The following is a 23,490-nucleotide window of genomic DNA, read 5'->3' on the forward strand; positions in this document are numbered from 1 at the left end:
ACCCCTGTTGTGTCTATGTAAGTACTTATGTAGGTATTCAACTATTCAATAATTTAGATATAGTGAAAAATATTTGCGATTCTTCAGAAAGCCTAAAACGGAAATTGAATCTGTCATAACGACTACGATAAATATATTGTTTGTGGACTACACCTTTGCATTATATTCAGTGCTAGTTAAACTGTGTCAGTCAGTCAAAGACGATAGATAGGCATGAAACTTAAACCTAATTCAAGTTGCAGTTTCACACTATGGAATTGCAACGTGTGTTCTAGGACTAAAGAATTACCTACTGTACGAAGCAGTATAAACAGTGATACAGTTTGTACGGTACGGTACTCGTAGGTATATTTTGATCCTTCGAACCGGATGATAACTGTAATTTGTACCGTACCCAGACCGTTGGTACCGTTTTTTTGTGAACTTATATTAAAGCTTCTAAGAGACACGCTGGACACGTACCCATCTCGTGCCACGGTCTACTTGTTTAAGCTTTTAAATTACAAAAAAAACGTTGCCCGGACCGAATTTCGGCCACCGTGGCCAAACCCAAAGGATACTGGCCAATTATTATGTATGTTACGAGATATTGGTAACACAGGTTAATTGGTATGGTGCACTATCTATTCCCTCAGTCTTTAGTCCGATGGGATGGCAATCCGACACGATAGGAGAAATATTACACGGACGTGTTCTCCGTGGCTCGGAGGAGTCACAACGCAAGTTCCCAACTCCTAGCTGCTAAATGCGAATTTCTTTAAATTCTAAAAGTAAACCTCTTATTCATGTGTAGTCCTACCTACGCGTAGTCTCTGCCTACTAATTAGTTCCTAGAACCTTTCACAGTTAACTACACATCAATTAGTTTACGTAAATAGTCTTGTAGGTTGGTCCCAGTAGTCTTTAGTAGATACTTTGTCTCAATTAAGGCCGTAATTGCTTCAATTTAACATCTGAACTTGTCGTGTTTAGAATTAGCGATGGGAATGTTAATTTGTTTAGCAACAATTGGCAATACTTTAATGAATATTGACAAACTCCAATTGCACAATTCAAAAATGTTCACTTCGTAATGAACAGATTCTGGATTCGATTTTAAGTTAGAAATTCGAAACAATTTTTATTTTTTGTTAGATTCTCCTCAGTTTCTTCAGGTTATATTGACGTAAAAGTAAGGTTCAAGTTTCATCAAAATATATGTAGTGAATTTTGATTTTTGATGAAACTTTTAGGGCCTTTTCAGTGCGACGCGGATGACCTACGCGGACGTCCGCGACGGACGGTAAAATGTATGAAACCTCAACAACTCCGCGACGCGGACAGCTCCGCGTCGCTCTGAACGCGCTGTTGAGGTTTCATACATTTTACCGTCCGTCCGTCCGCGTCCGCGTCGCACTGAATAGGGCCTTACTGTTAGTCATATCAGAATATTTAGATTTAATTAACTTTTTCCTAATTTAATCTAAATGTTTATATAATTTGGTGACTCCTCTGCCAGCCTAAAAATTAGGTAAGTACCTACATCTGTTATGGCCAGTATAAAGTCAAAACCTACAAGGCTACAACTGTCTAAATTACCTATATCTACTGATGGATAACTAGCCGATGCCCACGACTTCGTCCGCGTGGATTTCAATTTTTAAAAATCCTATGGGAACACTGAGTTTTCGGGACGAAAAGTAGCCTAAAATAGGTTGCAACGTGATTGAAATACAAACCAACAAATACCTAATCACAGTTTCGCATTTATAATATGTACTTACCTGGGTAAATGGGTAATGGTATGCGATGCGATTTTGTACAGGATTTTGATTATATAATAAGTATACATATAATTACTAATTAGTATTTAGGTTCATTTACTTCCGGCAATAAAAACTCAAAAGTATGTGAGAACCCTAGAAACGAGATAAGATTAAAACAAAATGCTTCCGAATGATAAGCGCAGAGGTCGCGTCATTTCCGTGATAAGCAATGGATTTAGTTATGACTGACCGCATGCATATGTGGTGACTATGCATCATGATCACCGCCCTCTTCTGAGAATGGGTCTCCTCTCAGAATGAGTTGGTCATAATCTGCCACGCTGGCCCAATGTGGATTGGCAGACTTCACAGTACACCTCTGAGAACATTATGGAGAACTCTCAAGCATGCAAGTTTCCTCACGATATTTTCCTTCACCCACAAAGCAAGTGATATTTAACGGCTTAAAATGCACAAAGAAAACCTATAGGGTACTTCCCGTTGACCTAGAATTGTGTTTGGCAGGTAGGTAGCTCTTAAAGCACAAGTAAAGGAATAAATCCGAAAACCGAATTTGTGGTTGCCACACAGAAAAAAAAATTAAAATGTGTTTCAATTTCCAAAGTAAGATAACTATACCAAGTGGGGTATCATGTGAAAGGCTTTTACTTGTACATTCTATAACTGATTCTTATTTATTTTTAAGCATAGTTTTTGATTATCGTGCAAAATATCGGAAAAAATACCCGGCCCTCGGTACGCGAGTCTGTCTTGCATTTGGTCGATTTTTAACTACGCCGTGACAATGTCGCGTATATGCGACTATGTCTTAATTGGTCGTTCTGATTCATTTCAGTAGGTCCCTTTAGCAAAATGACGAACATGCTGGCGCCAAAGTTATTATTGGCGAATAGATTAGCAAGAATACGAGGAATTAATAAGAATTTGAGAATTTGATGTAATTAAATCTTTCATGAGTTGTTCACATAATTTCGGTAAGTAGGTACTTACCAAATCAATGGCCACTGGATACACTGTAGAAGACGTTGTACCAAGCTCTACGTATGATTTCTGGCAGAGTTGATCCTTTGTCGCCGCCACTTTTCTGCACCCGGCAGTATTGAGGACATTGCAGGACCACACTTTTAAGTTGAAGGTCATATTGGAAGGCCCATTGGTTTTCCAAACTTTTGCTAACTTGGTGCTTACTTATTAATAAATACAAATAAAGCTTTTATTGCCTACAATAAAAGTTCATATTAAGTTCAGGCACATCCGTATTAAGTTATAAAGGTTACGAGTGATTCAGATCAAGAATGAGAATGACGCTACCTACCTGATATCTCTCCTTATGAGGTTATATCCTCCTTATCAAGTGGGCGACCAGAAAGTCGCGTTTTTTATTGATTCTAATCATAAAGCGATTCTATTCTCATATTAATAAGCCCAAAAAACTACTACTACACTAACAATCGCAGAACATGGCATTGCCTAGGTTTTGCAATACAACATTTACAACACAATGTAAGATCGTGTGAAGGACTCGGTCTGAGGCTCGACCTTTGAAACTCAGTGAGTGACATTTCAAGAGACTATTATTGTCAAAACCCTATTAAGAACATCAGTATTTCACTTGCAAACAATGCGTGACGGGTGCAGCGCGCAATAAAAATGATTAGTTTCTATTAAAATAACCCGCTGTATTAGGTCATTGCCCGTTTTAGAAACAATAACCACTAACGCGTCGCATCAAGGGGCTCAAAGAAAGTCATCGTAATAGTTAATACATTTATATTAGGTACTTTATAACAATACTTTTAACAGTCTTACAACGAACGACTTAGTGAGACGATCGACGGTCGACGCCGTGAGTCTTATTTACAATATTTACAGAGTGTTCAGTCAGGCACAGGTGAGAGACGCGAAGGCGCGCACAGGGTTCGGCGCGCTGTGGCGCTGGAGACCGGAGCACGGGCCAGCCCCGCGTGCTACTGCCTCGAAGAACTGCCGCAGGTCACTCACTGACCTCGTCGGAGGCGCCTGCAGGTCGTGCAGTGACGCCGCACGACGAGGCGTCGTCTCCATCACGGGTACCGGACGAGCCAACTGCTCGCTACTGCGTGCTAAACTACCCCCGCTTTGCGACAAAGACTCGAACAAAGCTCGCCTCTCTCGTACGGGAACGTACTGGGACACAACTTCGTGTGAATTCGGCGAACAAGACCTCGCCCGATTCTCCAACGAAGCCGCCTTTCTTCTCGCTGCTTCCATTGTAAATCTACCTCTGTCCGCTCTGCCCGTTGGACCCTCCCATCTTTTCAGATACCGGTGGCGACCTATTTCATTTTCGTTTGCTCTCGCACGCGGTAATGTGTGATGCTGCGGCGGACTTGCATTTAATTTGCTGCAGTTGTCGCATTTGATGACCTCAGCTTTCCGTACTGGCGCATCGACCACGTCGATGGTCTTGAGAGCGTCGAGAGAAAGGGATAGGTCGAGACTGCGGTCGGACGATGAATCATAATCGTCGTCTTCTACGACGATGCCCTCGTCCGGCGCGGCCGGGGAGTGGTCTCGCCGAGGTAGCTGGGTCTCTGCGGTTGGCAACAGCCTTCTCCGTGCTCTTGGCGGCGGTCTAGGAGGGCAGGCAGGCGTCTCCTGGAGAGGTTCTTTCTTTGGTTCCTTACACGTGTCCGCGGCCGGTAACACGTCCAAAAATCTAACTTGTGGTAACGGTGTCTGTCCAAGTATTTCAACGCATAGTGCTCGTACCCACCGGGCGTATTCGGTCGCATTGCAAGCCTGCAACAAAGAAAAATAAAATTATTATCGGCCTTAACAACGATGCCAGACTTATAGCTTAATAGTTAAACAGCTGTGAATGGCACCAAAATTACAAGTTAAACGTATAATAGTGTCATAGATTAACATTTCCAAAGGGTAACTTCTTCTTTCCAAGAACTAGTTTGGACTATTTGTACCATTATGTAGAATAAGGATTTCCTCTCGTCATAACGTGTTTCTTTACGTGTCAACACCTTCGCTTTCTAGCCCTTCTTATGTTAAATAGGACCATCAAAAGATCGCGGAATACAAAGGTGCAATGATTTACGGGTGTTGCGCTTTAGTGAGGTCTATTAAATCGACCGAGTCGTGAGAAAGGTGAGTTTTGAAGGGGCTTCCAAGTTCCAACGTCTTGCGAGATGTTGCTATCCTATTGTGTAAGTGGTTATTTTACTAGAAGTAGCTATTGCTTTAAATATTGTAATAAGAGATATTTTTAAACTGGTCGTTTTTGTAATAGGTAGATGTTAGATTGTTTAACATTAGGATCACGAGTTGATTGTATCGTTTCTGTTAGTTACTAATGATTGCTAACAAATTGCGATAATACGATCCGTGGCGTGCGTAACGAATTATCTTCAGTTTGCCAATATTATGCTCTTCGCTCACATGCACAGGGCATTGTTTGTTGACAATACTTCCATAAATTATTGGCAAGGTATTGTTGGTAAACGTGACTTTTTGAATGCCACACAAAATGTACGTACTGTTTGAGGTAAATATATTCCAACTAGCTAGCTACGTTTACTGGATAGTTTAATTTTCCAACTTTTGTAACAGAATAAGCTCTCGGAGTAGGTATTACTATTCAGTCAGCAATGACCTTGCTATTGCTATGTGGAGAACCACATTTTTTGCTTTCTAAGCTTATCAACCTGGATCCCGATGCTATGGGATTTGACCTTCGCATGTAATATAATATGTTTTTATGTTCGCTGACGCCAGAATAGACTGCTTCTTTGTGCATAAGATCCACATTGCTGGTGCACGGGGTATAAGCCAGCGTCCAGAGAATCGAGAGCATGATAGCCAGCTGGCTTGACTTCTGTTATGTGAACCTCTGTTACAAGGTTTTAGCTGATGTATATAGAAAGAGAATCCATGCAGTAGTGGTTCATATAAGTTTTTTCTGAATAACTTTTCAGATACAAAATTTCCTTAATTTAATAATTAACTGTGTTTAAAAAAGATTCCGACGAATTGAGAACCTACTCCTTTTTTTGAAGTCGGTTAAAAAGAGTGCCAAAACAAAACGGGCATACAATGTTGTGGTAATGAAAAGAGGTCTGACTCAGATCTGTGTTGTTGGCAATTCAATACCAACAAAGCTGTTATTCCTCTTACAGCCCGATTGAGGGAGCTCTTATTACTTTCAGGGGTACTTTATGCTCGCATTTCACCCACGCTTTAGATCCCTTTATGCTGAGTTCGTTGGCTTTACTAACGGTCTTTAGTACATCCACACATTTTTAACCCCCGACCCAAAAAGAGGGGTGTTATAAGTTTGATGTGTGTATCTGTGTATTTGTGTATCTGTCTGTGGCATCGTAGGCCGTAGCTCCTAAACTAATAAACCGATTTTAATTTAGTTTTTTTTAAAGGTGGCTTGATCGAGAGTGTTCTTAGCTACAATCCAAGAAAATCGGTTCTGCCGTTTGAAAGTTATCAGCTCTTTTCTAGTTAACCTTCATTGGTCGGGGGTGTTATAAATTTTTAATTTAGGTACACTTGTTACAAGGACTTACGATTGATTTAAAGTTTTATATAACAAAATATAATTTTTGAACCTTTTAGGTACATTTTGGATATCAATTTGGATTAAGAAAGAGGGTAAGTTATAAACTTCTTGATACGAGTCAAATATTTTTATCGTAAAATCATTCTACGCAAATCAATACTGCTCGATGGTCGGAAGCTTAATTCAAATAACCTATCTACTATGTATTCTTGGTATGACTAATTGATTAATTGTTGATTATGGGTATGAGACTATGTGTATGTTAATAATAATTAACATCTACGTTAATGTCATAGCTGTATAATTATGGTTAATTGCAAGATAAACTTTAGCTAAGGAATAACTACCATTAGTGATGTCACAAAAGTGAATTATTTATCAATGTCGAACCACAAAACGCAGTTTGTATTAGAGTCGATTAACATTTGAATCGGAACTTCAGAACGTAATGTAGGTCATTAATTAGATATTTATTTAATCTACCGAATAAGTGGTGTGTTAAATGACTTTAATCAACAACTTGTAAGTTCTGTAGGAGGTCATATTTGGACTTTAATTGAAATTATTATACTTAAGAACCTTGTATTATTTTTTGTATTAGGTTATTACTTATTGCAAAAACCTTGTATTTTTTAAGTAATAACTTAATGCAAAAAAAAAATACAAATGATTATACTCAATAATTAGATGATGCCCGCGACATTGTCGGCGCGTATATACTATATACCTACCTAGGTAAGGTAGGTTTTAAATACCCGGCGAAGACTCTCTTATTTTCCAGGATAAAAAGTAGCTAAGTAAATTAATTCAGAATATAAGCTATCTCCATTACAAATTGTCAAATCGTTTCAGTCATTTATCCAAAATTACACATCTATAATATTTGTAAAATTTAAGAGGAGAATATCGCTTTTGTTACCTACATATACACTTTGAAATAATTTAAATAGATTAAGAATAAAATAGATCGAAGAATAAGTCGAAGATGGATGTTTTTGATTACAATGAAGCTGAGGCACATCACTATTGCACACACGTGCAGTGTAATATTTATGATATCAAATAATTGCAATATTAAACGTGTCTCCAAGGACGGTGCTAGTTTGCGGTGGATTCTTGTGTCAGGCAAACGATAAATGTCTTTGGAATTACGTAAATATGGTGTTGACGACGATTTACGTATCAATTAGGTACATTATTCATACAGGTTTATGGATTAAAAGCTATATGATATCCATCAATTTCTCAAGCTATTGAGAAAATTTTTCTTTGCCAATCGAAAAATGTATGTAGGTACAACTTTAATAATATATATGTATGCTAAGAATATTGCATAATATCAATTATTTAGGTACCCAAGTTATCCCTATGAGTAGGTACCATAGGTAGGTACTCTTTGTGATATAAAAAAAAGATAATTTGTACATACGCAAAAAATATTCTGCTACTACCTACCTACTTACTAATGTGTCTGATCACGGATGGGAACCAGTTTTTGCTGTCTGTTATTATATTGAAATTAAGAATAAGAAAAAATGTTCTGCCAAGTAAACTTGTGACTTTAATTGCCCTTTAAACATATACCTAGTTTCATAACCGGTATTCTGAACCTTCATGGAAAAATGTTTGATGAAGAAATCGTTTAGTAACAGCTTTACTCTAACCGCGGAAAGAAGTTAGTCGCTTTCTCTGTCACGTAATTCCATACAAATGATAGAGACAAAAATCTCGTGTAGTCCCGTTGTCCCCGTTAATCATGTCACCGGTAACGGGGACAACGGGATTCGAATAAAATTATTTCAGTGGGCATTAACCATTTTGAACAACAACCAATCACCAACACGTTTTCAAAAACATTTGAAAATTAATTCGAAAATGTTTTCAAAAATCATTCGAAATTCAATTCGAAAACATAGTTTCGTTTATGATTGGTTGGTGACTCAAAATTAGCGCTCATTCAGATCGTTTCTATCATATTTTGTATGGGGTAACTTCTTTCCGCGGATAGTGTATCGCTGTTACTAAACGATTTCTGCATCAACATTTTAATCTTACAAGGTGTGAGCGTCTTGTTAACTACATAATACCTAATTATTGTTTAACTAGCCGGTAAGGACGTAACTATTTGATATAAAGTTGTTATATAAATATATAGTTATTTTTTCATACCATGTACATTGTACATGTAATAGTACAATTAGGTACAGTGACTTGCTAATAACCGGATTGGACTAAAGTAGGTAGGTACATTAGCAAAATAGGAGCAGGATTAACTTTTTTGTATACCTAGTTTGCTTCACGGTGATCAAACCTTCAATGTATTAATTAAAGGAATTTAGGATCGATTCGGTAAAAACTTGAACGTAAGTTAAGTAATACAAGAAGTCAATTATACCAGCGATACAATGTATCATACTATAATCACGATACTATAATAGACTTGACGAGTTAAGTTCAGATCACGCGATGTGGATGTGATAAACAAGGTTTTATTTTTGCTTTATTAACTATACCTAGGTAGTAGGTACCCTTGTTTACCATCTCACGGGCATTACAGAGAGAAACAAGGTACAAGATGGGAAGACTAGCAAGGCACTCAAGGCAGGGTGTACCTAATTGAGGAAGGTTGGCCATGAAGAAGTCGGCATTGAAGGAGGTATACCAAACTTAAAGACATTTAGAGCCTCGATAGCTCAACGGTTGAGGGGCGGACTGAATTCCGAAAGGTTAGCGGTTCTAGCCCCACCCGTTGCATTATTGTCGTACCCACTCCTAGCACAAGCTTAACGCTTAATTGGAGGGGAAAGGGGTGATTAGTCATGCTAATATTCTTTTAAAAAAAAACTATAGCGACAAAAACGTAAAACATAGTAGCAGCATTTAGGATGAATAGGCTGATAATCTTAACTACGTAGATTTTAGGAACATTAGGATTGGGATCAAACTCAAACCATTTGAAATTAATATGTTTTGCAAGAGTTAAGCTGCAGGTTAGCTTTTGTTTATTATAATGAGTAAGGAGGTAATTAAAAATTACTCTCATGTCACGCGATGTCCTCAAACGTGACATGTGGCATGCGCTCCTTCTGCTCGAGTTTTACCTCATACACCTACTTTAAATAATTTTCCTTAACATGGCGCAAGTTGCTGATTTATTTTATAATACAGAAAGTAGAAACGATTCGGCAAACTGTTGCAAGCCTAAGAAACTGTTTTGCTTTGTATACCGAAAGAAGTCGAGTAGTATGCCTCAATACCTGGAACATGGCAACGGAGGCGTCATTCCGCAGTCGCAACAGCTGGAACGCGTTGAGCAACTTGGCCGCAGCTCGCAGGTGCAGGTGACGCAGGGGCAGCCTAGCCGCGGATCGCCTGGGAGCTATACGATAAGTAGTATTATAGTATGCCTCAATAGGTACCTGGAACGTGGCAACGGAGGCGTCACTCCGCAGTCGCGACAGCTGGAACGCGTTGAGCAACTTGGCCGCAGCTCGCATGTGCAGGTGACGCAGGGGCAGCCTAGCCGCAGATTACCTAGGAGCTATACGATAAGCAGTATTGAAGTATGCCTCAATACCTGGAACGTGGCAACGGAGGCGTCTCCCACAGTCACGACAGCTGGAACGCGTTGAGCAACTTGACCGCAGCTCGCAGGTGCAGGTGACGCAGGGGCAGCCTAGCCGCAGATTACCTAGGAGCTATACGATAAGCAGTATTGAAGTATGTCTCAATACCTGGAACGTGGCAACGGAGACGTCATCCCGCAGTCGCGACAGCTGGAACGCGTTGAGCAACTTGACCGCAGCTCGCAGGTGCAGGTGACGCAGGAGCAACCTAGCCATAGATCACCTGGGTGCTATACCACAAGTAATTGCGTATACCTCAAATTACCAGGGACGTGGCAACAGAGGCGTCATCCCACAATCGCGACAGCTGGAACGCGTTGGGCTATTTGGCCGCAGCTCGGTAGCCGCAGTATTGGCGTATACCACAAGTTTTGGCGTATGCCCTTAAATTACCTGGAACATGGCAACGGAGGTGTCGCGGTCGCGCAGTCGTGACAGCTGGAACGCGTTGAGCAACTTGGCCGCAGCTCACAGCTGAGCAGCCTAGCTGTACATCACCGGGGCATATACGATAAGCAGTATTTAAAGTATGCCTCAATACCTGGAACGTGGCAACGGAGACGTCATCCCGCAGTCGCGACAGCTGGAACGCGTTGGGCAACTTGGCCGCAGCTCGCAGGTGCAGGTGGCGAAGGGGCAGCCTAGCTGCGGATCGCCTGGGCAGGGTGCCATCCCGACACGCGAGCAGACACCCTCCACGGACGGCGGCGTGCACCCATGCCCACGACTCGTCATCGTCATTGTAATACTGACGAAGGACACCTGGTGACAAAAAAAACACATTTAAGTAAATTACAGTTAAAAGCGTTTCTCAATTTGGAGGATTGGAACTGTTGAGAGTGAGGTTAGTTATCCCATTCCCGAACCATATTGTTAATGCGAAAGGGTGTTTGTTTGTTGGTTTGATGGCTTTGTCCTTCAATCACGTCGCAACGGAGCAACGGATTGACGTGATTTTTTGCATGTGCATAGTTAAAGACCTAGAGAGTGCCATAGGCTACTTTTATCGCGGAAAATCAAAGAGTTCCCACGGGATTTTCAAAAACCTAAATCCACGAAGTCGCAAGCATAAGCTAGTTCCTTATATTTTTGACTTTTACGAAGATAGTACAATCGACGTTGCAGATTATGGGAGCTGCTTCTTCTTTTCCTCTTCGTTCACTTTTTGCAGATGTGGTCGTGGTTACTAACCTCCCTTGGTTACATAGAAGTTATGGGAGTTGCTTCACATGAATATTAGGTACCTATTGTATTACGAGATAGGTACGCGATATGGCAACTCCCTATCGAGGAAATATGGTAATGACAGTATCTTATCAATATTGCCATCAATGATGAATGTAGCTAATCCTACGATACCAAAATCACGATATGGTATTGATATTGTTACGTCCCCCCCACTCTCCCCCTTCCCGATGAGTTTTGAGTTGAAATAACAAGTAGCAAATTGTATCTTTTTTTCGCGAGGGCAGACCTGGCAAAAATGTTAAGCCACTTATTACTTAATTCGCAGCTTGGCTAGACTTAGTAATAACAAACGCACATAACAATTTACCTTTAAAATACCTAAAAATCGCTAAACAGTTTGTAAACAAATCATATTAGGTAATACAACCGATTATTATGTAAAGAGTTGTTAGACGACAACGGAATGACTTAGCAAATGTCAGCTTAACCCACTTAGGCCTTGGATTAAATTCCAGGCGTGTCGGCAACAGGCCAAACAATATCAGCTTTGTTTTTATTAGATTCGATTTGATTCGATTCATTACCATCCTTGATAATGACCAAGATTCTTTCTTTCCGCTCTAGCAGATCGCAACTATAAATTACGAACGTCTTTAGCTACAAGTGTAAATTAAAAATTAACACCCCCGACAAGTGAAGATTACAGTAATAACTAGAAAAGAGCTGATAACTTTCAAACGGCTGAACCGATTTTCCTGGATTATAGCTAAGAACACTCTCGATCAAGCCACCTTTCAAACAAAATAAAATAAAATTAAAATCGGTTCATTCGTTTAGGAACTACGATGCCACAGACAGATACAAAGATACACACGTCAAACTTATAACACCCCTCTTTTTGGGTCAAGGTTAAAAAGGAAAGTAAAATAGTCCTTCGGGAGCAGACTTTACTATTAGCTACTCAACTGGAATCTCTTCTTACGACATGGAAGCTGGTTTTCTGCCGCAACTTTAACAGGGCTCTCTCCGTCACTCGTTTCATACAATCGTAGTTCCAATTTCATTTGAATACTAAGCTACCAAAGTCCATGAAATTTTGCAGACATATTCTAGAAACTAATATCTGTGTCTGTGGTGTTTTAGATTTTTCTAAAAATATGTAGTTTTAAAATTACAGGGGCTCAAAGATTTGTATGAAATTTTTTAAGACCGCGTAACTTTGAAACCGAATATTTTAACAGAAATCTGGAAAACCACAGACATAGATATTAGTTTCTAGAATATGTCTGCAAAATTTCATGGACTTTGGTTGCTTAATATTCAAATGAAATTGGAACTACGATTGTATGAAACGAGTGACGGAGAGAGCCCTCTTGCAATTCGTTAACAGGCTAAATAAAAGTAAGTTTTGTTTTTATTTGATTCATTACCATCCTTGATATTGACCAACATTCATCTCGTTTAATAACCAATCTAGCGTGACGGAGTAAACAAGACGTTCTAGGCTTTCCAGCTGGATAGTCACGCTTCATTTATCATCCGCTGATATTATAATATGTAAACAAGAAACATCGATGTGAAAAGGAAGCGGTTTAATACAAACGTGTTAGTAAAAAAGAAGTAGATAGGTAGCTACATTACATACGCGTCTATATTAAAAAATTCAATTTTTTTTACTATCAAAAAATGCTAAACCTGTGATCATTAGTTAATATTAAGATCTTAATTAAGTACCTACATAGGTAGGTACGTATATACCTAACAAATGTAAATTAAATATTTATAACACCACCGACAAGTGAAGATTACAGTAACTAGAAAAGAGCTGATAACTTCCAAACGGCTGAACCGATTTTCTTGGATTATAGCTAAAAACAATCTCGATCAAGCCACCTTTCAAATAAAAAAAAACTAAATTAAAATCGGTTCATTAGTGTAGGAGCTACGATGCCACAGACACACGTCAAACTTATAACACTCCTCTTTTTGCGTCGGGGGTTAAAAATCTAAATAATTATTTTTCAAAGGTATCCAATTCTCGTGTCAAAGACATCTAAAAGACGTTCAAAATTAGACAGACTTTTTGTTTCATTATTGAATGATAAGGTACTTTTATTAAGGCAAGGATAAATAAATAATTAAGTATAATATTTTATTTAAGTAAGTAATAATAATACAGACACCTCATATGAAAACAATAAAAATGTATAATTTGACATTGGACCTTGTATCATTCCGCAGAGTTGATAAACGTCGGAAGGCTGTTCACAGGATTTCCCTGTTTAAGCAATTTTACTCATTTATTCAACTTTTATGTAAATCGGTTCCCGGTGTCTTAGTAACACAATTGGAAACAAACCACTTTTGGAATTTCTAAACAAAACGGCCTGAAACTGTACTGATACTGAGTCCAAAGTTCATAATTTCGATCACTAAATAAAAAATTCAAATCATTTCCAAGCAAAACAGCCTAAGACTGTGCTAAAATTTGACTGAAATTGAGTCCAAAGTTCGTAATTTCAATCAAACGGCACAATCACAGTAAAGTTTCAACAGCTTTGATTCAGATGAAGAACAAATGTTCCTTCTCCTATAAAATTTTATTTTATGCAATAACTGTTTTGTTCGCCACCATAAATTAAAATTAAATACTTAAACGTACTTAACATACTGAGAGATTAAAAACGGAGGGTCGATGAGCAATCGTAATTACCTACTTTATCTAACTAGGTACTGTCACATGGTCACAGTTCAAGACGGGGGAAAAAAAAACCAAAACATCGATGCTTCGACGTCGCTGGCAGGTGTCAAATGTTTCTATAATATATTTGACGCTAGGTAGGCTATGAATCGCTTATTTTTCTTTGATTTCAGGTCACCCATTAATATTTCACATCGATCCATCGTCATTCGTCGATTCAGGATCGAACCGAGAGTTCCTGCACTCTAGTTTATTCTGCTACTGTCCTATTCAAATTCAAATTCAAATTATTTTTATTCAATTAAACTTTTACAAGTGCTTTTGAATCGTCAAAATAATCTACCACTGGTTCGGAATGCTGTTCCTACCGAGAAGAACCAGCAAGAAACTCGGCGGTTGCTCTTTTCAAATGTACAATTTACAATAATATGCCATACTGTATACAAGCAATTGCAGCGCCGTGTATTGCTGGAGCGCATCAAATCCAAGCTTTTAATAAAATCTTATATCATTGCTGTCAGTTTATCAAGAAGTGGACAAACTCAAATTAGAACAAGAATGTTAAAGGGCGCCTCAGAGAGCAGCTGTTAGCGATAATTGTGTAAACAGCTCCGATAACACTAACTAGTTAGATAGAACGTAATGACTTGAATTCGTCTAATTTTGTCCGATTGTCCGATTAAGTTTGATGTCTATGCAATTGGATAGTTATTTTATTTTTAACCCCCGACCCAAAAAGAGGGGTGTTATAAGTTTGACGTGTGTATCTGTGTATCTGTCTGTGGTATCGTAGCTCCTTAACTAATGAACCGATTTTAAATTAGTTTTTTTTGTTTGAAAGGTGGCTTGATCGAGAGTGTTCTTAGCTATAATCCAAGAAAATCGGTTCAGCTGTTTGAAAGTTATCAGCTCTTTTCTAGTTCTTACTGTAACCTTCACTTGTTGGGGGTGTTATAAATTTTTAATTTACACTTGTATCTATCAAACGTTTATCTATGTGTTCTGGAGTAGTTAACGCAGTGTACCTATAGGCCTAGTGGTTAAGACGTCTGCCTTTTATTAGGGAGGTCGGGGGTGCGATCACGGGCAGTGAAACAAAACATCGTGAGGAAAGCTGCATGCCTGAGAGTTCTCCATAATGTTCTCAAAGGTGTGTGAAGTCCACACTGAACCTGGGTCAACTTGCAGACTATGGCCCAAACCCTTCTATCTGTAAGTATATGTATTGTATATCTGAAAGTGTAGTAGATATAGTTCGCGACCGGTCGACATGGCAATTGGGGTGGGGACGCCCCGCACACGACCTCTCTCCGGCCGTGTCGGATTTCCGTCCCATCGGGCTATGAGAGTGATTGGAATAGAGAGTGCACCTGTATTTTGAGCACACACAATGTGCTGTACCTATGCACTATAATATCTCTCGCGCAGTTGGCTAATCTCTATGGAGATTGGCCGTCGAGACCAAAATTCGGTCAGGAGGACATTATTATTACCTACTAGATGATGCCCGCGACTTCATCCGCGTGGATTCAGATTTCAAATATCCCGTGGGAACTCTTTAATTTTCCGGGATAAAAGTTACCTATGTCAATTCCCAGGATGCAAACCTTTGTACTTCAAACCTACCAATCGAGTAAATCGTTGGGCCTTAAAGTACCTATCCCGAAGGAACTCTTTGATTTTCCGGGATAAAAATTAACTATGTCCATCCCCGGGATGTAAGCTAACTCTGTACCAAACATCAAACTGTTGGGCTGTGAAAAGCTAGCAAAAGACAGACGGACACACTTTCGCATTTATATTAATTAGTATGGATAGTATGGATTAAGTAGGTACCTAAAACATAGATCACAATATCCTTTCATAATATGAAACCATCTGTCGACAGTGGGGCGGAAAGCAAGCAAATGGGATATTTTTAACATCTGGTTCGCATTCGTCTCGCTCATTGTTTTATTATTTTAAAGTTTTATAGCGGTACAAAGACCTATTAGGTTAGGGTCATTAGCTATGTGTACACAATACCTATACTTAATACCTTACTAAGGTCTGTATTGTACCTACCTACCCTATTTACCTATGTGTATATCACGTCTTGATTAAAAGGGGTTGAAAAATTGTAACCAAGAGAATCGCAGTAGATCCTATCTACTTACCTACCTTGATTCAGTTCCTACCTATTACCTATGTCCTATGTAAATTAGCTAGGAACCAATTTATGAAAATAATTCGTCGTTCGTCAACTTATCAACTAATGTATTACGAAAGGTCATCGATGGAAAAGGTGAATGAACCCTGAAATTAACCTAGTAAGACGTAACCAACGTTTAGTTATGTATTTAATTTAAAATGTAAACAATCTCGTAACTTTATAGATCAACGATATTTTTAATCTAATGTCCTACTTCCCTATTGTGAAAAAACCTATAACACAATACTATACTTAGTAATATTATAATAATTATTATGATCAGAGACAAACAAACAGACTTACCTACTTACGATATTTTTTCCAAAATGTAGCCTAGGCACCTAATTAAAATACCTCAATTTCAATTAAAAAAATCATGATTTTAATGATTTTAACATAGACTTACATATTATTACCTCGTAATTTTTGTCTATAGGTAGGTATGTGGTTATAATAACAAAGTGTAAATTAAAAATTTATAACACCCCCGACAAGTAAAGGTTACAGTAGGTAACTAGAAAACAGCTGATAACTTTCAAACGGCTGAACCGATTTTCTTGGATTATAGCTAAGAACACTCTTGATTACACAGATACATGCGTCAAACTTATAAGTACACCACTCTTTTTGGGTCAGGGGTTAAAGAACAGTCAAAGTAACAAAACAGACTTTGCAGCAAACAGCTGATCTCTATTTTGAGTTTTCGAGCTTAAGCAAGGCATAAGCGTTTTAAGTTTCCTACAATTTCTACTCGTTCTGGATTGCCAACTGACCTGATATCCGAATATCTGGATCTGCAGGAGTAGGAAAGGGTCCTGGCGTCAATTCAGGCCGGAGTTTCCGCAAGCCGGCTACCACCCGGGGCGCCGGCGACTGCTCACCCACGAGCATTTCCAATCACCATAACATTTTAACGATAAACACTCCACTTCCACTCAAATATTATCACGAAACACAATCCAACATGAAGGAAAATGCAATATTGCTAACGTCAAATAACTCTCTCAATCAACTGTCAAATCGATTTAAAATTCGAATAAGTTCGTTATGTTTTGCGCGTTCATTTTGCCTGTCACTTAATCGAGCGGCAAAAGTTATGAACCGACTTGCCGACAAACCGTCATGTTATTGAATGAATGAAGTTGTTCTGTTCTACGCTCGTGCCGCGTGCGTGACCCCACCAAGATTCTACTACGATTTGTAATTTATCGTACAGCGCCATCTATCAGTGAATGGAATAGATTCTTAAGTATTCTAAAACATAAACAACAAAATATAAGTATTCTAAAACAACAAACAAAAATACACATACTTTTTTTTTAAAATGATTGATTAATTACAACTTTATTTAATTTTAACATCTTGCACATAACTGAATTAACTCTACTTAACTAAATTGAACAAAAAAACACGATTTCTTGATTTCGGGCATCAAACTATAACTATAACATGATTATAACATACCTACTTTTTAAAATTTTAATGACTATTTAATTAAAGCAATTATCACTTAGAAATAGCAAACGAAAAACCAAATTAATAATTAATTAAATTATTATAATAAAATATTATACAGCACCATCTAGTGTTGAATAGCATTATCAACAAATGGACTCGTAACTTAATGTTTTGTGTAGAACATAGATGGCGCTCTCAAAAAGCAGAACTAAGCTGCCGTAGTACTTCAAAATTAGTATAGATGGCAGTGTATCATTTATTACATTTTTAAAAATCTTAGTATATTTTGAAACATTGCGTAGATGAGATTTTGATAAAAGTTTCAGCCGGCACTTGACAAATGACTTATTTTTGGTGTTAAAATTCTGTAACAGATGGTGGTATTAATGGTATAAAAAAAAATTAGTACATAATTATTCTGTTAATAGATGTCGCTAGTAGTAGCGATTCTCAACCTGAGGAAACCAAAAGGCACTCTACGATTTGTTCAAAAGTTTGCAAAAGTTGTTAAAATAAGTCGAGATTTCAAAAATTATGTACATCTAATATTATTTTCAAATACTAATCAATTTTTTTTCGAAAATAGGTAGAAAGTTGTACTTACTTACTGCTTAATTTTATTACTAGTGTATTCACAAAAAAATCATCAGATTTTAAAATACCTACCTTACCTTTATAAAAATAATAATGCTTAGGTATAAATAGGTCACAGAAAATAAAAAATATCAAAGGTAATTTTGTTGTAATTTGTTTTTAATCAAATGACAGATTATTATTAATTATACAAACACAATCGTATAATATAATGATTATTACATTTTGAATAAATCATCGAGATTTATATTATCAATTCAAAAAATAAACATTCAACAGAATAATTTCAACCATTACAAAATGATTTCGTATCTGTTGGGAAGACATAGAGATCAAAATACATGGCACATATTCATGTGATAAATCTTAAACTTAACTAAGTACATATAACATAATCTAAATTACTTCTTAAATAAGGCACCTCTGTAAATTAACAACTAATCTCTATATAACAATTTAATAACGAATTAAAGCTTTGTCATGGAAGAATTAATATCACAATCAAAAAGTGAAATTATTTAATGCCGTCCATTGCATTTTTTAAAGTTCAAAATTAGAGGGATTTATTAACTATTAAAGTTTATGGTTTAATCGATCCCTTAACAGGTGAAAAATTCCATTTCTGATGACCGCTCCAACTAAAACTAACGAAAAATATATTTATTTAAAAAAGGCACTGAAAAAAATTGCAACGCTTCTTGAATAAGTTCAACTTGAAGGCAATTGGAGCTATCAGCTGGTTTTTTATAATATTATTATCGAGAATTGACATAGATTTTATTATGACCATCAATATTTCATATGTATTTTAACTAAATACGAACTTCAGTCTTCAAGTGGTATGATGAGTTTGTTTCTCAAATTAGTGTCGTGACAACTCAAGAATAAAAAACAAAGTGATCCTATAAGGGTTCCGTTTTTCCTTTTGAGGTACGGAACCCTAAAATCAAGTCGCGATTACCAAGGGCGCCACTTGTTCGCGTCTATATTATCATGGTCTGCTGGTGGTCCCTGAACTAGACGATCTTTTTGCTCAGCATAAAAAGCGTCGAGCTGTCGTCTTGCCTCCTCTTGTTTTTTATACTCCTGATACTCGATTAATTTCCTTTTCTTTTTAGGCGGCAAGTTGTTGTAATCCATTGGCAATTCGCACGGTTCTGGAGGGTTTGGTAATTTTCTTTCGACAGAAGACGATTCTACTTCTTTGGCAATTTTGTATGCAGCTTGCTCTTTTGGTGAATGGGGTGTGTTGACTGATTTTGCCGGTGAGCGAACTTTTCGGAGATCTAAAGTATCATTACTGCTGGGGTAACTCTGTGGAGGATAATACGCGGCGTCGTCTCTGTATATTTCCTCACGAACATAACGTTCTGGGTGAACTTCAGGGTTGGTGTTAACATCGACGTTTCCTATATTTTCATGACCACGTTTGTCCATTATGTGTTGTCTTATTTTCTGTAATATGATGTCTTTGGCTTCAGCTGGAACTTTGTTGAAGTAGGCGCCATTCCGATGACCATTCATAGCATGTTCTGTGTGATGTGGAACCAATTTGTCAACAGTTGTCAGTAAACCAGCGATTGGAAGACTTTGTTTATTATTAGGTCGCGGGAACGACCACTGTTTGGAAGCACTATCCGCTGAGTAAACTGAATCCTCAGCGTCGGAGGAGGATCGTTCATGGTCGCTATAATAATGCTGTCTATCAGAGACAACCGAAGAGGGGGAAACGGGTGGCGAAAACGTAGGTCGTTCTGTTACTTGAATACTCAAAGGCTGCGATGTAATCAGTCTTGACAAATGTCCTACTAAATTTTGGCTAACTTTTGAATCTAAGTCTGGAACGGACATGATAAACCTGCACGCTTCGGCAGCGCACTGTCCGAACCCAGCTTGAAACTTCTTCGCTTCCAGAAGAGGATCTTTAGGCCGGTGCAACTTTGTAAGGTGGTTAACAGTTAGCTCAAGGATATCTGCCTTTTCCAACTTGCTCAGGTTGTCGTCATCGATCTGTGGACAAAAATAAAATAGATGAACAAATGGGCAGGTGCGTTCCTCGCTTCTCATGTTACGGGAGTTCGAGTCACATTAATATAACTGTAGTCCTGTTTATTAACGGGCATTTAATTTAGTATTCCAGTTTGCCACGGTCTCGCAGTAATAGGCCCTCGGATAAACAAAAGGACAACCGGTCCTTGATAAAAATAAATGGCGTGTGAATGTAAGATGGATTGCACTTTGATGACTGGAATAAGTACTTTTTTCATAAACAGTAGAGATAAATTATGCCCGACTCTACTAAAGGATGGGAGCTATGAATTATTAACTATTGTATTGCAATACTGTTTTTAATTTTTTATTTTAAGACAGTAGGTACATTTTGTACATTAAGCATTATTTTGCATCGAAATTTTATAGCGTTGCGTTAGATAAACATACATAGTGTAAGGACCTGCCCTATGCTATTTAGCAAAATAAGGTAGGCGTCTAAATCTAAAGCGAAAAATAGGATCTCATATAAAGACTGAACGTAGGTTGGCGGGGAATATTACAGTATGCATACAAACTAAGAATAGGAAAACCAATGACCTCTATCTGTCAACTTACACATGAAAAATTACGGTTTTCCGTTTAAGACGTTACAATATGGCGTAAATTCATTTCTAGTTTCCTGGCTTGGAGCACTTAACTGTTGTTATTCGCTATTTCGTTCAAAAAGAATTCAACGCGCGCCAAAGTTGCTTTTTAATGAAAGGCTAAGTAGGTATGTCTCGAAAGTTATACAGTAACATGTAGATCCCTATAGTAGGTATATTAGATATATTAGCACATTTATATACCTAATATTAATTATAATTGAATTCGAAATGAATTTATTATTATATTATCAATTAAAAAAAAAACAGTACGGTAGTGGGTCTTACCTCTAGAGCGCCGACCATTAAATCCTTCAGCTCGTCGAGGCATCGGTTGATGCGCGCGCGCCGTTTTCTTTCAAGCAGGGGTTTGGTTATCTTCTTGTACTTTGCCGTCTTTGACAAAGGCGCCGGCTCCGACATTTTGTTTACCTGACAAACACAGCAACTTATTAATAACCTTTCTTTCTACCAACCCAGGACAAAATTTTGTAAAATTTAATTTAGAAACTTTTCTTTTATAAGTAAATAAATCTTAATATTACGTACGATCCCCCCCTTTTTAAAACAATTTACATAGTTCTATTTCCGGAAGTCAATTTAATTATACATCTAACACACTATTTAAATAATTCACTGCAATAAAATTTTTAGTGCAAAGGCTTTAATGCAAAAGTGAAACAACTCTAAAATATGCGCGGGTCAAGTTCATTCAAAAATAGAAGCGAAATAGCTTTTTTTTTATTGTAGAAATATTAGTGAGCTAACCTTGAGAATTACGATCACGTTGAATTTTTAAATGATTTGCCACGCTCAACGACACACGCGCCTCCTACCGAGGTTCGAATGGTACTGCCTGAAAAAAGCCTTTACCCTCCGCCCCTCCCCTCTACCCTTCCCTTCCCGTCCCATCCCTGCCATTCATAGCCACGTGTGGTCATGGGATCAACTTACGGGCATGCGCTTCTTTCCCAGGGAGGGTTTGAGGTATTAAATATCTTTCAAGGAGTTACGACTTGCAGTTTAAGCCTTTTTTATGGTTTTTGGATGTGCCCCGTTTATAAATTGCGGGGGCTTTGAATTAAAATTAATGATTTCATTGAGCTAATGCACTAAAATCGAATTGCTATAAGTAGGTATACCTACCCCACTATGACTGGCTAGTGTCCTGCCAGTTGCCTTTACTTAATACAAAAATACATAATACATATTATGTATTATGGCTAGGCCTGTGTATGGCTAGGTAATATCAATTTATTACCTAGCCATACACAGGATAAATCTTCACAACTACGTACCTATCGAAACAAAACACGATTGATTCAAACTTAATTAAAATCTAGTTAAAAAAAATCTACTAAAAGACCTTAGATAGGTAATAATTGTTTGGGCCTAATTTAAAAACCGTTAGGTTTCTTTTAACGTGTTACAAACACGTGGCAAAATATTAAACAGCAAAAACTTAGCGAAAACTTTTTACTGGACTCTATTGTCTCTCATTATATTTACTTACATAGTTATTTCCCTTCCCTAACTTCTTTGTCGGTACTCGATAGATAATAATATTAACGGAACAATGAATTTTACTTACCAAACATAAACATTCTAGTGGGTAATTGGTAAAATGATTACCGCAACAAAAAAAAACTTAAATGAACCGTAATAAAATAAGACAAAAATGAAGATGATAATGAGTAACTGTACCTTATTTTGATTTTAAAACACTTTTAAAATCTTAAAAAAATCTAAGAGACCGCCTTACTTTGGCGGCATGCGACCTTAGAGGACAAATGGCAATAAAAAAATGTAACAAATGAATGGGCAAGAAAACGAGCCAAATGTTGGTCTTTGGATTTTTTCCTTACCAGGTAGAAATTGGCGCGCGTCCCTCTTCCAAATTCCCGAATAGTTTTTGTCAGTGGTGTTTGGAATTTCGAACCCCTGTCTTCTATTTTTGATGATAAAATTGCCTTTTAAGGACTTTAAAATTAATTGTATCATTAAAATGATTACTTTCGACTTAAAAATAACTTGGGACTTTAAAACATACCTAATTTACTTTCAATGCGATAAATTTAATTGGTCATTGCATGGTACTTTTCCACATTTTCTGTACTGACAAAAATTTCCTTCTGATTTTCTCTTTCCAAAAGTATGTCCTTACAAACGGGAGAGCTTTTCCTTTATCGGTTAGGTATCTATCTACCTAGCGAATCAGAAAACTGTGAAATTCCAAACGAAATTGAAAAAGGAAAAAAAATTCTCCTTTTTGAAAGGAAACGCTTTGGAAAGAGAAAATCAGAAGGTGGCCAGGAAATTCAAAGGATTTCCTGTAAATTACTAGATTCTTACCCTACATCTGTGACTCTACTGCCGGTCCGGAAAGCAAATTCTACTGAGTAAAGCCGTCAATAAACTCAGCAGTTGTTTTTTCAAAACAAAAAAAAATTGTTACCATATTATCATCAATGTAATAGGTAGATATACTACACCATCTTGTGCGCCACTGAAAGCTCAGCCGGTTACCTCCACGCAACTTGCTTATTAAGAAATTCATCAATCAACATGTGTTTTCATACACAATTTTAATAATTTAATTTATTACAAAAATATAACCGGATAGCAATCTATACTTTTAATATTTTATTATTAATAAAAAGGGAAGCTCAAACAAATTACAAGTGTAAATTAAAAATTTATAACACCCCCGACGATCCAAAGTACCTATCTGAGTTTTCCAAAACATCATTTTCAAATAAATAATTATGT

The 23,490-nt window shown here is 37.5% G+C and overlaps 2 protein-coding genes across 4 annotated transcripts; both read right to left on the bottom strand.

Annotated features, from left to right (window-relative positions):
- Positions 1–1,503: 1,503 nt before the first annotated feature.
- Positions 1,504–21,568, bottom strand: LOC123873856 (class E basic helix-loop-helix protein 40-like). 2 transcript variants are annotated; one of them, XM_045918949.1, is made up of 5 exons: positions 21,490–21,568; positions 21,010–21,153; positions 19,027–20,095; positions 18,952–18,973; positions 1,504–1,514 (listed from the first exon to the last, which is right to left on the bottom strand). In XM_045918949.1, the coding sequence occupies exons 2-3, from the start codon at positions 21,142–21,144 to the stop codon at positions 19,043–19,045; spliced, it is 1,188 nt and encodes a 395-aa protein (XP_045774905.1). In that variant the 5' UTR covers positions 21,145–21,153; positions 21,490–21,568; the 3' UTR covers positions 1,504–1,514; positions 18,952–18,973; positions 19,027–19,042. The 2 variants fall into 2 exon arrangements, with proteins under 2 accessions (XP_045774905.1, XP_045774904.1); XM_045918948.1 differs by lacking the exon at positions 1,504–1,514 and having other exon boundaries at positions 18,252–18,973.
- Positions 3,520–17,177, bottom strand: LOC123873854. 2 transcript variants are annotated; one of them, XM_045918945.1, is made up of 3 exons: positions 16,807–17,177; positions 10,495–10,715; positions 3,520–4,547 (listed from the first exon to the last, which is right to left on the bottom strand). In XM_045918945.1, the coding sequence occupies exons 1-3, from the start codon at positions 16,922–16,924 to the stop codon at positions 3,648–3,650; spliced, it is 1,239 nt and encodes a 412-aa protein (XP_045774901.1). In that variant the 5' UTR covers positions 16,925–17,177; the 3' UTR covers positions 3,520–3,647. The 2 variants fall into 2 exon arrangements, with proteins under 2 accessions (XP_045774901.1, XP_045774902.1); XM_045918946.1 differs by lacking the exons at positions 10,495–10,715; positions 16,807–17,177 and adding an exon at positions 10,062–10,172.
- Positions 21,569–23,490: the final 1,922 nt, after the last annotated feature.

The sequence above is a fragment of the Maniola jurtina genome, chromosome 17 (genome assembly GCF_905333055.1).
Source record: "Maniola jurtina chromosome 17, ilManJurt1.1, whole genome shotgun sequence".
NCBI lineage: Eukaryota > Metazoa > Arthropoda > Insecta > Lepidoptera > Nymphalidae > Maniola > Maniola jurtina.